The following is a 13,311-nucleotide window of genomic DNA, read 5'->3' as shown; positions in this document are numbered from 1 at the left end:
TCAAGCTCACCCCTTACATCTGCCCCCAGTGTTGTGTTGTGACTGTGTGCCCATGTCTTCAATAAGGGATCTCAAAACAGGAAAACATTTCAGCTTATTGACATTCTGAGAAACCAACACAGCAGGACCTGGAATTTGACTTTGTTAAAGAACAAGGACATACTTAATTTTTCCAGTATCTCTTCATCTGACATTTTTGGCTTTTTCTTTTGCTTCTCTGTGTTCCTGACCAGCATGTCGGGTGCTGTTGTGCTGTTTTCCGAGGGAGAAGAAATAGGAGAGGTGGCCACATCTCTGGTAGGAGGAGGAAGAGGGTCTATCACAGAGCGGGTGTATATCTAATTTTGTTGAGAAAAACACACAAGTCAGGTGAAGATTTAAACACTTCTATTCATCTTCTTATTATTGCTATTGTTCTGGTTGTTGCCAGGGATGCATTTCTACAGCTACTTTGTTAGCAACTAACATCACTAATCAAGAATCAGTGATTAATCATTAATTGTGCCCCCCCCAACTAGGCAGGTGACAATACTAAGGTGCTCTGCCAGAAGGAATGGCTCCCATTGCATCCCTCCTGCTCCCTAGAAGGGCTCAGCATGCCATGCAGAGGGACAAAGTCACAGTCAAGGCCTGACTGTGGTTGCAGCAGTGAGGGCTGAACAAAGAATTTCTGCTCACAGATTTGGTGTGTTCAGGTCGCGGAGCTATCACAGGGGGTGGAGCTGCATCATCTTCATCATCCTCATCTTCAGACACTGAGGGTACTGCAGGGGTCTCAGAGACAGCCTTCACATTCTGCATGGAGTTGCACAAATAGCAAAAATCAAAACCCAATCGCACGTTGTAAACAAAATCACAAACACTGGATTAAGCTCCTAACAGAGATTGCACTGAAGCAAGTGTAGAAAAGCAATAATCAGAACAGGCTGGAGAGTTACAGTGTCTGAAAAATTCAAGGCCCAAGGTTTCTGAGTCTTCATGGGAAATGGGTGTGCAGTCCAGCACTGCCTGACACAGCTGTTCAGACAGAGCTCCTCATCTGCCTGACTGACAGCAATCCCCTTCCTAGAAGACCTGGGCTCTCTCACTGCTTCCCCAACACCCACACAGCTGCCCAGCAAGTTTTGGGACACTCAAGTTTGAAAATATCTCTCCCTATTTATACTGTCTCTTAGGGTTTTTTGCTTACTTCAAACCCTGACCATTCAAGTATGAAAATTTCAGACTTTAAATGCTAGAATTTGCATCAAACTCTTAATGTTTTCTCCAAAAGTTAGGAGGTCAAGTTAATGTTGCCTCTGGTATTATGATCGAGAATTAATTAATGTGAGATTTTGGAAGCAGAATCTGGCAAAATCTTTTCAAATCTCTTTTAAAATCACTTCCTAACATAAAATTTAATGGAAAAATAGGAATGATTTATTTTTTTAAAAAACAGTTGTAAAGGTGGATAAAAAATTATCTGGAATTTTCTGCAATACTGTGATTAGGAATGAAAGTAACTTTTAAACTTATACATTTAAAACTGGATTTGAAATTCATTACATTCTTTACACTATAAACATCTCGGAATAAACTTGGTGAGGTCCTCAACCCACTAGACCAGTTCTGTTTGTGCATCATCACCTCCCTAAGAGTGGCAGGGGGAAAAGTATTAAAGTTCTCAGAAAGAGGGGGAAAGCAACACAGTATTTCACTCAGCCTAAAATACTTGAAGTCATCATCATCCTGACAAATAATTGTCAAAATGCACTTGACATGACACAAAAGCCTGGCCTGTTAAAAGCAACAAGGAAAAACTATGCACTGGGAGTTTCCTGAATATCCCCAAAATTAAAGGTTACCGAATGCCCTCCCTCAGGCTATCTCAGTAGACAGGTAACTACTGCTTTAACAGGATTTACTTAAAAATCCAACCTCAGATATTGAAACTTCTGAGGACTGACATACAATGACATGCAATAATGAACAATGGCAGAAACATTTTCCTTTTCTTTTTACAGAGAGTCCTAAATGATCAGATCTGAATAAGCTGCCTTTGGAAGGGAGAAGAACAAGCCAATTCTATGTAATGACATGGCCATGAGAAAACAAGAGATGAGGGAATTGTGGGGTTTTATGAACCATCTTCAACTGAAAGTTTTGTTTCTTCCATCTCACAGGCACACACAAAAATTTATTACATCTCCTAACAAAGCAAATAGGAGTGGTGCCTGCCCTGGTAAGGACTGAGTAAAGGTCAAGCAGAGAGGAGGAGAACCTTTTATTTCCTGTTCTGCTAGAGATTAGTCTGGTTAATCAACATTAGCTTTGGTAAATCAGACTTAGTGGTTAGTAAATAAACTTTATTATATCACAGATGTTTATAGAGACATAAAACCTGACAGCAGAGTGGTTATCAAATTCTAGGTATAGGAGAAGACCAACTTCTATGAAAACAGAGCTATTTCTATTAATTAATTCACTAATTTGCATTCACTAAAGATCCTACTTCTGTCCACTTTACTCCCCATCAGTTGAAAAAAAAAAAGTGAAAGGAGCATGCCTGTTTTTATAAAGATATATTCACTACACAAATATATATAGTTCAGATTTTAAAACACTAAGCAAACTACAAGTTTACATGTAATTAACTGGTTTTTTGCAAGTTTTTCTAATCCCCAAACTCGAGACAGAATGTGAGTGTAAGGCTTACCAATGTATTCGATGAATTGTAATCCTCTGCTGATTTATCTGAAAGACAGGTAACAATGCCATTATAAATGAGTTATAAATGCAGCAGCAGTGGGGAGAGGAGCAAGGGACAAGCTGTCTTTAGAAAAGGCAGGCAAAAAGGCTGCTCCCAAACTTAGCTTCCTAACTCCAGCTTCCCAGAACCAGCCATACCCTGGCAGATACAGGAACAGAGGGTAAATAAATGCAGACAAATGCAGGGGTCACGAATCCCTGCTGCAGGAGGGTGGAATTGCCCAGAGCAAAACCTGAATGAATATGGTCCTCCATCCACATACACAAAATATTATCAATGGACTAAGTCAGCAGCAGAGGCACTACAGCTGGCTCCCTCCTGCATGATGTTCAGTCTCAGATGCCTAAACTTCCTGCAAGAGCACAGAGAACCCCACTAGTCAACTGGTGGGGTCTATCCAGGCACTAGTGGGGAAGATTTGCACTTTTATCCGTGCTCGGAGCCTTCCTAATTAGTACCAGATCTGGTGACATGGTTCTATCCCCTTAAAAGAACCAAAGTAGGGGTTAATATTTAGAAATTGCAAAAATTTAGAGTTGCAGTTGAAAGGGAGGAGTAGTAATTGCAGATGTCCTTCAGAGGGCAGATAATCCATAGAAAGAGGCACAAAACCTTGAGAGTTTTGACTTTTAGAGGAATCCAGCCAGGAATTTTCAGGCACCCAGGCAGCTGAGCCATTATTCCTCAGTCATGGCACACGGGAGCAGAGAGACTCTCACCCCAAAGACACAAAAAGCAACATCCACACCCACCCTGCAAACTGAAACTGGTGCAAAATTTAGCTGCCTGTTTTCTCCAGGGATTTTCATCACTGGGAGCCCAGCCCCAGCAGTCTGGGATCTGTTTTCCAGATGCTGTCTGTGAGCATCAGAAAAAATATGTGTTTGGGAGGCTTAGCCAGTTGACTGACCTCCTCTTTTTGCAGCTATGCTGGGCATCAGGATTAACAGAATGGAGAGACTAATGGAGAGTTGGACAACGCAGCCACATGAGACCATCACCATGTACCTGTGAAACTCATGTACTTCTGGCTGTTGGAGATCTTCTTGGAGTTGTAAAACTCCAACACGTCCAGCACTGCCTGGGGGTTCTTCTTCTGTTCTGACTTGGTGATGTTGGAAGTCTGCAGCAGACGTGCCCATTGCTCTGGCATTCCCTGTGGGAAGAGGCACCTTGTTAACACACAGTTGGCCTAACGTGGTCCACAAAACATAAGCCCACTGTCACAATTCTGCCCCAGCTTTTGGAGTTACACAGTACTGTGAGGGAAATAGGGAGAAAAGAGGACAGGAGAGGAGAGGAAAGAAAAAGAGGTGGTGAATGTGTGCCTCCCTAGCCACTGCCTGTGTTACAAATCACACTTGGGCATGTAAATGTCACTCTGCTCTTGGGTGACTCACATGTCCTTTGCAGACCAAAATTCAAAAACCAGAAAGGAGAAGACTCAATTGCTGCAGTTCAGGAAAAGTCTCAGGCAAAAAAACCAAAACAAACAAAACACAAAATCCTTTATGCACAGGTATACACATATATACACCCTGGAAAGACTATAGAAGTAACATACACTGCATAGCCTCCAGCACAATGCACATGCAACACTCATTTGGGTCTTCTGGTAGCACTAGAGTTCTTTGGTAACAGCAGTGTGGTGCCCATTGTAACCAGAGCTGGGAAAGCAGAGGTGTTAACTTCACATCTCAAGCTCTGAATTTCGGTATAGGGACATCATTTAAGCCAGAAAATAAACACACCTGGAGAACAGCCAGACTTGTGCCTTTCCTCACCAGCAGGGATAACAGTTTGTACAGACAAAGAGGCAGAGATTGGGATCCATTAGCAATGACATTATAATCCTCCCGGTTCAACAGGATGGCTGGATACACCCCTCAGTTAATGCCCCACTGATGCCTTGAAGCCCTAAGGCATCAGCACTGGCACACGTGGGGTAACCTGGGCAATTCCAGAGGCTGCCATGCAAAACACAGCTGTACACGTGATTCAGGGTAGGGGAATAAAGCCCCTGAAAAAGCACCATATTACAGACAGGTAGAAACACCTTGCTCACAAACAACTTCTGCTGCTAGGAAATACTCTCTCATAACCAAAATAAGAATAAAAATATGATGATGATGAAATACAACTCTGTCTTTACAGTATTTTGCATGTCAATAAATGAAAAAACCCACAACACATAAAAGCATCTGACATTTAGCCTTAGGGCAGCACATGCATATTCTGTCCTAAGTAGTTGTAGACAGCTGTGGGCCTCCCACAGGAAAACTCCCAGATCCCCAGTTGGGGGACACAGACTATGCTGTAGACTTATTTCAGCTCTAGAAGAGGAAGGGAGGGGAAGAGAAGGGAAGGGAGGAGAGATATACCATGTTTAGCTGACCACAACAGCAAAAAAAAACAGGAAAGGAAGAGTTTGCTGGCAGCCTGATCTCCTGGGATGTGCCAAGTTTGACAGTCTTTCAGCATGGATTAGTGGGTAACCTCTGCAGATGTGTTTCAAATGAGATCAAACTAGATGATGGTAATAGCCCTTCCAGCATAAAAGATTAATGGGCCCTGGCTCCTCCTAGCAATAAGCTAAACCACACAGTTCCCTTTTCCTCCAGATTTGCTTACTGTGAATTCTCCCGTGACTGCATCAAACCCCACATGAATCGTGTGTTCAAAGTCTGAAGGGAGGGAGATCTCCGGCCGCTCTTTCTCTTTCTTCTTATTGGCTGCAAGAGACAAAAACAACAACAATTAAAAAGTCCATAAATGCATCAAGAATTCAAATCTCCTCAATAGCTTCTAATTCACTTATACAACCACCCCCCACACACACTTTTGCTAGTCATAGGATTTCAATCTGGAGCAGAGAAACACCAAGTTTAAAAACTTTGTTTCCTCACTTAAGAGAAGCTACAGAGAGGGGACAACAAAAATACCTGTAATACAGGACAAGCATAAAAGAAACTGATATTTTCAGTATGTAAAGTGTCAACTAGTATGTCTAGACTCAACAGCATGAGACCTATTTACTCTAAAATAGCCACTCAGACTTACACAGGTCAGAGTCAAAAGCTCCACAGTGGAAGTAAGTGGAAGCCAGTCAGTTTTGAACACATTTTTTTTATTTGTTGTTTTAAGCAAGTTAAAAAAAAATATTATGTGCTTTTAAATGTACACCTGCCTCTCACACAAAGCTAGGGACAAAATTAACTACAAATACTGCTTAGAAATTGCTTTCTTCATCCTATTTCCTCAAAAGTGTATGAAGAAACCTAAATATAATGTGGGCTTCTGCTACAAAATCTTATGAGCAAAAGCTCTTCTATTTTTATTTGCTCACAAAATGAATTAAAGGTGGTTTTAATAACCAGCTTTGAAAACATGAGCAAGACAGCAGAATCTGGCAGGTGAGGTGCAGAAGTCATAAAGAAACAGGGAAGGAAATACATCAAAGCAGATGCACCCTGCAAAGTTTAAACTGAGGTCGTCAAACAAGATTATCATTATGCATTGGATTCAGTTCATCCATATTCATTATGTACTAAGGGCTCCACCTTCCTTTTAGTATTTGTTGTATTCAAAAATTGAGATTAGTTTAAGGAAGAACCACATTCTAGTTGGCTTTGCTGCTGCTTGCAATAAAATGAGTGAAGCCAGGAGAAGGTGAGCAAACCACTCACGTTTCCCAGCCACTCCCCTTTTTTATCCAAAGCCAAACAGAATTTGTTTTGTGGCTGACATTCCCCAGCACACTTTTGGCAACACAGATGCCAAACCCCAGGTATTTCAGAAGCCTGCAAGGCTAACACTCAGAGTAGCAATTCTTTAAGACACTGCTGCAGTTGGCTGTGTAGAGAGGTTCAGGGCTGGCCCCAAAGTACTGAATCCCGTGTCCTTCAGTGCCAGCTCTGGCACCATTCTCTGTATCATTACAGAGCTACAGTTGTACAGAGTAATTTTGGAGAAAGAAAAAAGATCAGATGCTCCATTTGGGACAGGAAGATGGAACAGATTGTTTTTGATCCCTCTTTCAAACAAAGGGGATGGGGGAAGCTGAGTCGCAGAGGAGCGACAGAGCTGCCAAGGGGCAAAGAGCCATGCTGGAGGAGCCATCCCTGAGAAGGGAGCGAGGAGGAGACAGGAGCAGCTGCTGGTTAGCAGATGGTGAGCATCTGCAGCACAGAGGCCTGCTGCACACAGCAGCAGTGGATGGAAAGCAACACGCAAAGAAGTGCAGGGAGTGCCATCAGAGGCACCATATTCCATAGGTCTGCCTGCAGGATCAGTCCACTTATCCAAGCCAAAGAGTGAGGTGCCATCTCAGCCTAGAAGCCCATTGCTCAGGTGAGGAAGAAGAGGACACCTCTACCAGCGCCTCTGTGCAGGAGTTCCTCACGGACAATGAACACCCACACATGGTCCAGGGCAGCTGCCACAGCAGAGTTGAACATATTCCTAAAAAAGCTTAAGGGCCTTAAGTCGTTATCCAGAAGTCTTAGGCGTTTTTTTATTTCTACATTGAGGCAGATCTGACAGATCTAGAAGCCTAAACATTATTAAACCATTAATAACACAATTGCCTTTGTAAGCAGATATTTATGTCATAGCAGGTGGTATAAGGGAAAAAGAACTAAAGAGATAGGCACTCCCAATATTGCTAAACACTTAATGTCCCTTTAAAGTGATTGCATTATCCTTGCAATAAGCTTAAAAGACTTGAAGAATCCTAATTTAAAAAAAAATTAAAAAGAGAAATAATATAATATATTTAAGACAACCTGCCTACCACCACCAAAGGCTTCATTCCCACAAACACCTCACCACCTCCTCATTCATAACCCCCCTTTTCAATGCTGTTACAAGAGCCTCCCATAAATTTTCCTTATGATGCTCTGGCACCTTGAGCTGCTACTGTGAAGCATGATGTCTGACCATGCAGTGAGCCATCCTGAAGCACACTGAGATGAGAAAGGTCTTGACCACTGCTAACATGGAGTAAAGTTCTCCCAGTCACCATGGGAAGGACTCCTGGTTGCTGCACACTGTCACCTTGTGGGTAAAACCTTGCCTCTGTTCGAAGCTGCAGCTGAGCTCAGCAAAGCTCACAGGAGCTAAGTGTGCCCCATTCAAGCAAGACTGATATCCTCAATTAGTCACTGATGAGTCCCCTGAGCCCAGGAAAACTCAAAACGTTCCCAAGTCCTGCTGAAAGCAACAAGTCACATAAGCTCTGCTCTGAGTCCTTTGGGCAGGACCCATCCCGTATTAAGCCAACAGGTTTTTTAAGTACTGGGTTTGTGGTTTAGGCTGGGACAGAGGAAATCAGGACTTCAAATTACATCTTAAATTTTGCAGGCAGAGCATGACACCTCCAGAGCCACCTGGCAAGGGGTATAGCTCAATGCAAGTGTGAAAACATGCATGAGGCGCTGGATTTATGCCCCATGTGTCCCTCACACGACACCTCTGTTCATGCACAGGGGTAGCACAGATTTGCTCAAAATTACTTTCCTCTAACTAAATGGAAACCAACTTCTCTTTTAATTCAGCCAAACAAGCAAATAACACCCAAATTATTTCAGGCACAAACCAAAGAGAAGTGTCTGAACACTGAAGAATTTCCCTACGTTTAAGCAGCATGAAGTTCTAGGACTTTAGCTGTCTTCATAAAAGACTAAAAGAGACTAAAAGAAGTTTTCTAAGATGGAAATCAACCAATTTGAAGTGAAGGTGATAGTGCTAAAGGAATTTTTTGCTCGACAGGAATTAGAGGACAGAAGCAACCATTCTCGTTTGGGCAGGTGTATGGCAACAGAAGGCTCTGCTGGGCTTGGCTAAACAAAAATCTCTCACGTCGCAAAGCATCTGCCATGTTGGCCAATCTTCAGTAAACATAGGCATCTTCAGATCAGTTGCAGTCTGTCTGCTGATTTTACCCAAAACATTCATTTTTCTCCTCATTCGTAGTTCTCCTTCATAATCCAATTCAAACTAGCATTTCAGGTTCTACTTTTTTTATTCTTTTACAAGTTTCAGGTGACTTCTTTGATCTCTGAAACAGTTGATCCCAGAGATTTAAAAACTCCTCTCCCTTAAGTAAGCCAACACAAAAATCCTGCAGCTTTTTTAGGATTCATACACACAATGGCAAGTTCCAACCAGGATCCAGCAGACTTTTAACATTGAGTTCACAGGTTTCTGGATTGCAGGTTCAAAAACCCACGTTTGTAAAACAATCCAAAGTTGCCAAAAGTATCAGCTAAGAATAATAATCATCATCATCTTCATCATCATCATAAATACTACAGTATTTTGTAGAAAATGATCCACCACCTTGCTTATTTAAATTAGTGAAGCAATCATTTCAGTTAGTCTTTTCACTAATAAAAATTAGGAGGCAGCCTCCCTCCTGAAGTCCAGGGAGTTGAAGATATCTAGCCTTGATTTAGTTGCCCAGTGCCTAGATACCATTCCAATACAGAAAAAAAGCTGATATATTATGAAGAGGAACTCCAAAAAAATAGGTCAGATATAAAAAGAACCCAGCACATATTAGGGGATGGAGAGATTTTTTTTCTTGCATCACTTCAAAAGATTCATGAGAGAGAGGTTTTCTAAAATATCCTCATCCTAAAAATTAGAATTTCATGTACAGTGCACAGTTCCTATCTCTTTTTCCATCTGTTACAGTCCCTTGAACATGAAAAAATTCCTTCAGTTCACAAGAAATACGCAAGAATTTTCAGTGACAGATTGTTCTTAAAAGCAAGTAGACAATGCCTGACCCAGACATGAGAACAGAGTAAATGGCCATGAGGTAAAATATGACAGGTCTAGTAGGAGATTGCATGTTAGTCTTGTATATCTCAAATTATTTGCTGTTTAAAACAACAAAACAAGCAAAAGACCTCCCTCTGCTCTCCACCAAAGGAGTTGCCAATGCCAGCTTTATTGGCCAACTTGTAATTGGCACAAAAATTTGTGATTTTCAAGACCATTATGGACAAGTCAGGCTGGGAAGTAACAGAGCTAGTCCCAGAGTTAGTCCCAGTTTTCATGAACACTGTTCTCATAATTTATGGGAAAAGCAAAATAAATTCTAAAAAATCTGCAAGAAAGGGGGCCTAAAAGAGACCTGCAGAGGGATTTTGGAAAGGGCAGGGAGTAATAAGACAAGAGGGAATGGATTCAAAACAACAGAGTTCAGGTTTAGATTAGGTATTGGGAAGAAATTCCTCACTCTGAAGGTCTTGAGGCACTGGAACAGGTTGCCCAGAGAAGTTGTGGATGTCCCATCCCTGGAAGTGTTCAAAGCCAGGTTGGATAGGGCTCTAAGCAACCTGGTCTGGTGGAAGATATCCCTACCTTTAACAGGAGAATTGGAATGAGATGATCCCTAAAGTCCCTTCCAACCCAAATAATCCTAGGATTCTATGATCTTATGAAAATAAAGTGAGATGGATTAAATGTGATAGGATTAATCATTAGAAAAAACATATCTACAGACTGTACCTTATGTACCCTGAAAAAACCAAGACAGATGTGCAGGAAACAAACACACAAGGTTTTCTAAAACCTCAACCATCACTAAGCATCAAGGGCTTGACTATGCTCAAGCAGAGCAACGTTCAGACAGAAGGTTTATTAAAAGAGATAAAATACTGTACTTTTATCTCCTGGCAAAATAGATCGGTAAAATCGATCCTTCCTCTTCTTTTCTTCTGGATTGGGAGGCAGAGGTTTTGAGCCATGGTTTAAAGTCCCAGGATCTTTGCTGCCCGATCCAATCATAGTGCTGGTATTTCTCATTGGAGGAGCAGGTGGTTTGTCCTCTGTTTCAACTCCATTGTTAGACATCTTCAGCTGGGGAGGCCGTTACTGGGAATTGGAAAAGAAAACAAATTAGAAGCCCTATTTATTTATTGTAGACTAGAATCACACACTATCAAGTAAATCATTAGCAGGTATTTGCAGACAGACCTGCAACCTCAGTCCAACCATTAACCCAGCACTGCTGTGTTCACCACAAACCATATACCCATATGCCACATCCACAGGCTTTTTGAACACTTCCAGGGATAAGGATAGCAACACAAACCCAGCACAACAAATTCTACTCAAGCTCTGAATTTTTTTCCGTTAATAAGACTATGTTCAAGCATTTGAGTTGCTGATCACTGAGAAAAGCCTATTTCAGGATACAACCACTTCTCAAGCAAACCATGGAGCTGACATGCAGGGTGGGAAGGTAAATATAAGGTAGCAAAGAGTAGGGATGCCTGAGAGGAGCCAACAAGTTGCTGAGTTCGTAACACCTCTCAGATCCCTGCTAGTTCTCCTAAAAAACACGTCAAAAAGTTTGCATCGGTCTCCAGCACAGCAAAATACAGAGACTGGAGTTTGTACTCAAAGAGTTTTGATGCAGCCACTCAGGCTCCTTTGCTAAAAAGCTGCTGAGCAGGTTCAGAGGCAGAGGTGGCCAGAAAGCCCTGAGCTGTACCCATGTCACCTCAGATGCAGTGCCACAGCCCTCGATTGCGCCAAGCCAGCCCTGGCCTTTCTGCAGTAACAGCACACTTCAGAAGCAACTCCAGGAAGTTGATTGCATTTTGTTCTGTTGGGAGGGTCAAACAAAACTAGATCCCCAACACACACTTAAATCCATAAGTAAATAATCCCTGCTGTGCAGATTTAAAGACGGAAGCTTGGGAACAGGGTAATAGATTATTCTGCAACGGCTAACTTGTTCCACCCAAATGAGATCAGCATTGCTCCGGACACAGCCTGGCTGCAGCAAGATCCTTCTGGAAACTGGAATTCATCTGCACTATGTTTTCAAAAGTAAGTTGGGAGTTAACTGCTGAATAAAGACCAAAGTGGGAACGGTTTCTGTTTGGGTGGAAAAAGCAATTCAACAGCTTTACCAATTTCACAGGCAGTAAGGGCAGATGTTTTGCTCAGGGAGAATTACAAGGTGGCAGAAAGTCAGAAGCTGTTTGCTCTCTGCAAGTGAGAAGTCTAGTTACAAAGCTGAGAGCACTGCTGACTGCCAGGGAGCCGCTTTCCATAGGCTGGACTCAGTGGGACACTGAATCACACTCCAGACAGATCCCACCACCATACTACAGTCCTATGGCCACACAGCACCCAGCCAGCCTCCAAAGTCTTCTTCAGCCAAGCTACTGATCCTCAGTGTAACTGGCAAGATTCAGACCCAGAGCACACTGCTCTTGCTGCTGTGGGGAACTGAGGCAGGCAACCACTGCCCACAGAAGTCACTCGGCAGCAATGCACCAGATTTTGCCAATAGCAGGTTTCCCTGTCGCCTGCCAAGCCATGGCTGGCCTGCAGCTCCACCTCCTCCTCCACTTGATTGATTCCCAGTTTCTTCACACTTGCCCTTAAATGGGAGGGCTGGCAGTGTTGTACACCCTGCAGGGCTTTGGGCAAGTCTTCACACAGAGGGAATCTTGCAAAAGGACTGACCCCAGTCCCATTTTCCTTCCAATACCGCTGTGCAATGGAATATTAAATGACACGCTAGCATTTGGGGATTGATTTTAATGGTGGGACAGCTTTGGCATTTGGGAGGGGTGGGGGGGAAATTAGCTGTGCACTTGTCTGGGTGTGTCCTTGCATGCGCCCTGTGCATGTCCCACCACTCATGCTTCAGCCTCATGCCATTCTTGAGTGTAAGACAGAACAGAACTAAGTGACAGCTGGAGTGCCAGCCATGAAGTGGTTGGTGCAAATGAGTAGTCTCCCTGCCTAAGCAGTGGAAAAAAGTCTAAGCTAAAACCCAACTGATAATTTCGGCAGCCACTGCTGCACATGTACCTTGTGAAACACGAAAATGCTGAGGCCTTCCTGATGGGCTTTGCACATCACAGTGTCAGTGGCTGGAACTGAACTGGCACAACTAAACCATTTGAAACAACATAAGCAGCAGTGTCCCATAGGAGATGCATTCTCTGCATTGATCTTATTTAACTACGAGAAAGCAAATGCCAGGAAGGTGCTAGGAATATACTGCAAACAGGGAAGCAGAAGGAAAAGGAATGTTAGCAGCTCTGTGCCTGCTAGGAGTGGCACCACATTTGCTGCTCTAACACCCTGGTTTACCCCCATGGGGGTTTGAATAAAGGTGCATCCAAAGATTCCCCCACCACCCAGACTGCCTGGAGCTGCAGGTATGGCTGGGATGGAGGCTGACTCATTTCTGGGTCCCTCTCCCACTGGGCAGAGAAGTCAGTAGGTGAGAATTGGTGCTTCTTGCCGGCTGTCAAAGGCAAGGGGACAGAGTAAAGTTTACTAAGTTGGGGAATGGATGCAACATCCGACTGAAACAGAGCAGTATGTGGCTCTGGGCTGGAGAAAAAGAAGTGAGAAGAGGAATTAAAAAACCCCCAGATTGCAGGCAGAGGCTAGCCTAGTGCTGGGGGAAAGAAAAAACATAAGCAAAAAGCCCCAAACAAAGACTCTAAGAAAAATCTCTGGATGTCAAGCATCCTCCCGCTCAGTTCCACCAGCGCAAAACCCCAGGGACATCTGCTCTC

At 43.1% G+C, this 13,311-nt stretch overlaps 1 protein-coding gene across 9 annotated transcripts in view; it reads right to left on the bottom strand.

The window, feature by feature from the left end:
* Positions 1–13,311, bottom strand: part of PAK1 (p21 (RAC1) activated kinase 1) — a 75,579-nt gene that overhangs the window by 22,943 nt on the left and 39,325 nt on the right. For all 9 annotated transcript variants that reach the window (XM_042024199.1, XM_042024198.1, XM_042024201.1 and 6 more), the window contains 6 exons: positions 10,423–10,633; positions 5,381–5,481; positions 3,758–3,905; positions 2,696–2,733; positions 679–795; positions 164–338 (listed from right to left, as the gene is read on the bottom strand). In XM_042024199.1, the coding sequence (XP_041880133.1) occupies positions 164–338; positions 679–795; positions 2,696–2,733; positions 3,758–3,905; positions 5,381–5,481; positions 10,423–10,612 (769 nt within the window). In that variant the 5' untranslated portion in view covers positions 10,613–10,633. The remainder of the gene's footprint in view (positions 1–163; positions 339–678; positions 796–2,695; positions 2,734–3,757; positions 3,906–5,380; positions 5,482–10,422; positions 10,634–13,311) is intronic.

The sequence above is a fragment of the Corvus kubaryi genome, unplaced genomic scaffold (assembly GCF_017639235.1).
Source record: "Corvus kubaryi isolate FWS band 111438036 unplaced genomic scaffold, C.kubaryi_AGA036_p1.0 37260, whole genome shotgun sequence".
NCBI classification, from domain to species: Eukaryota; Metazoa; Chordata; class Aves; order Passeriformes; family Corvidae; genus Corvus; species Corvus kubaryi.
This window is presented reverse-complemented; position numbering and strand designations above follow the sequence as displayed.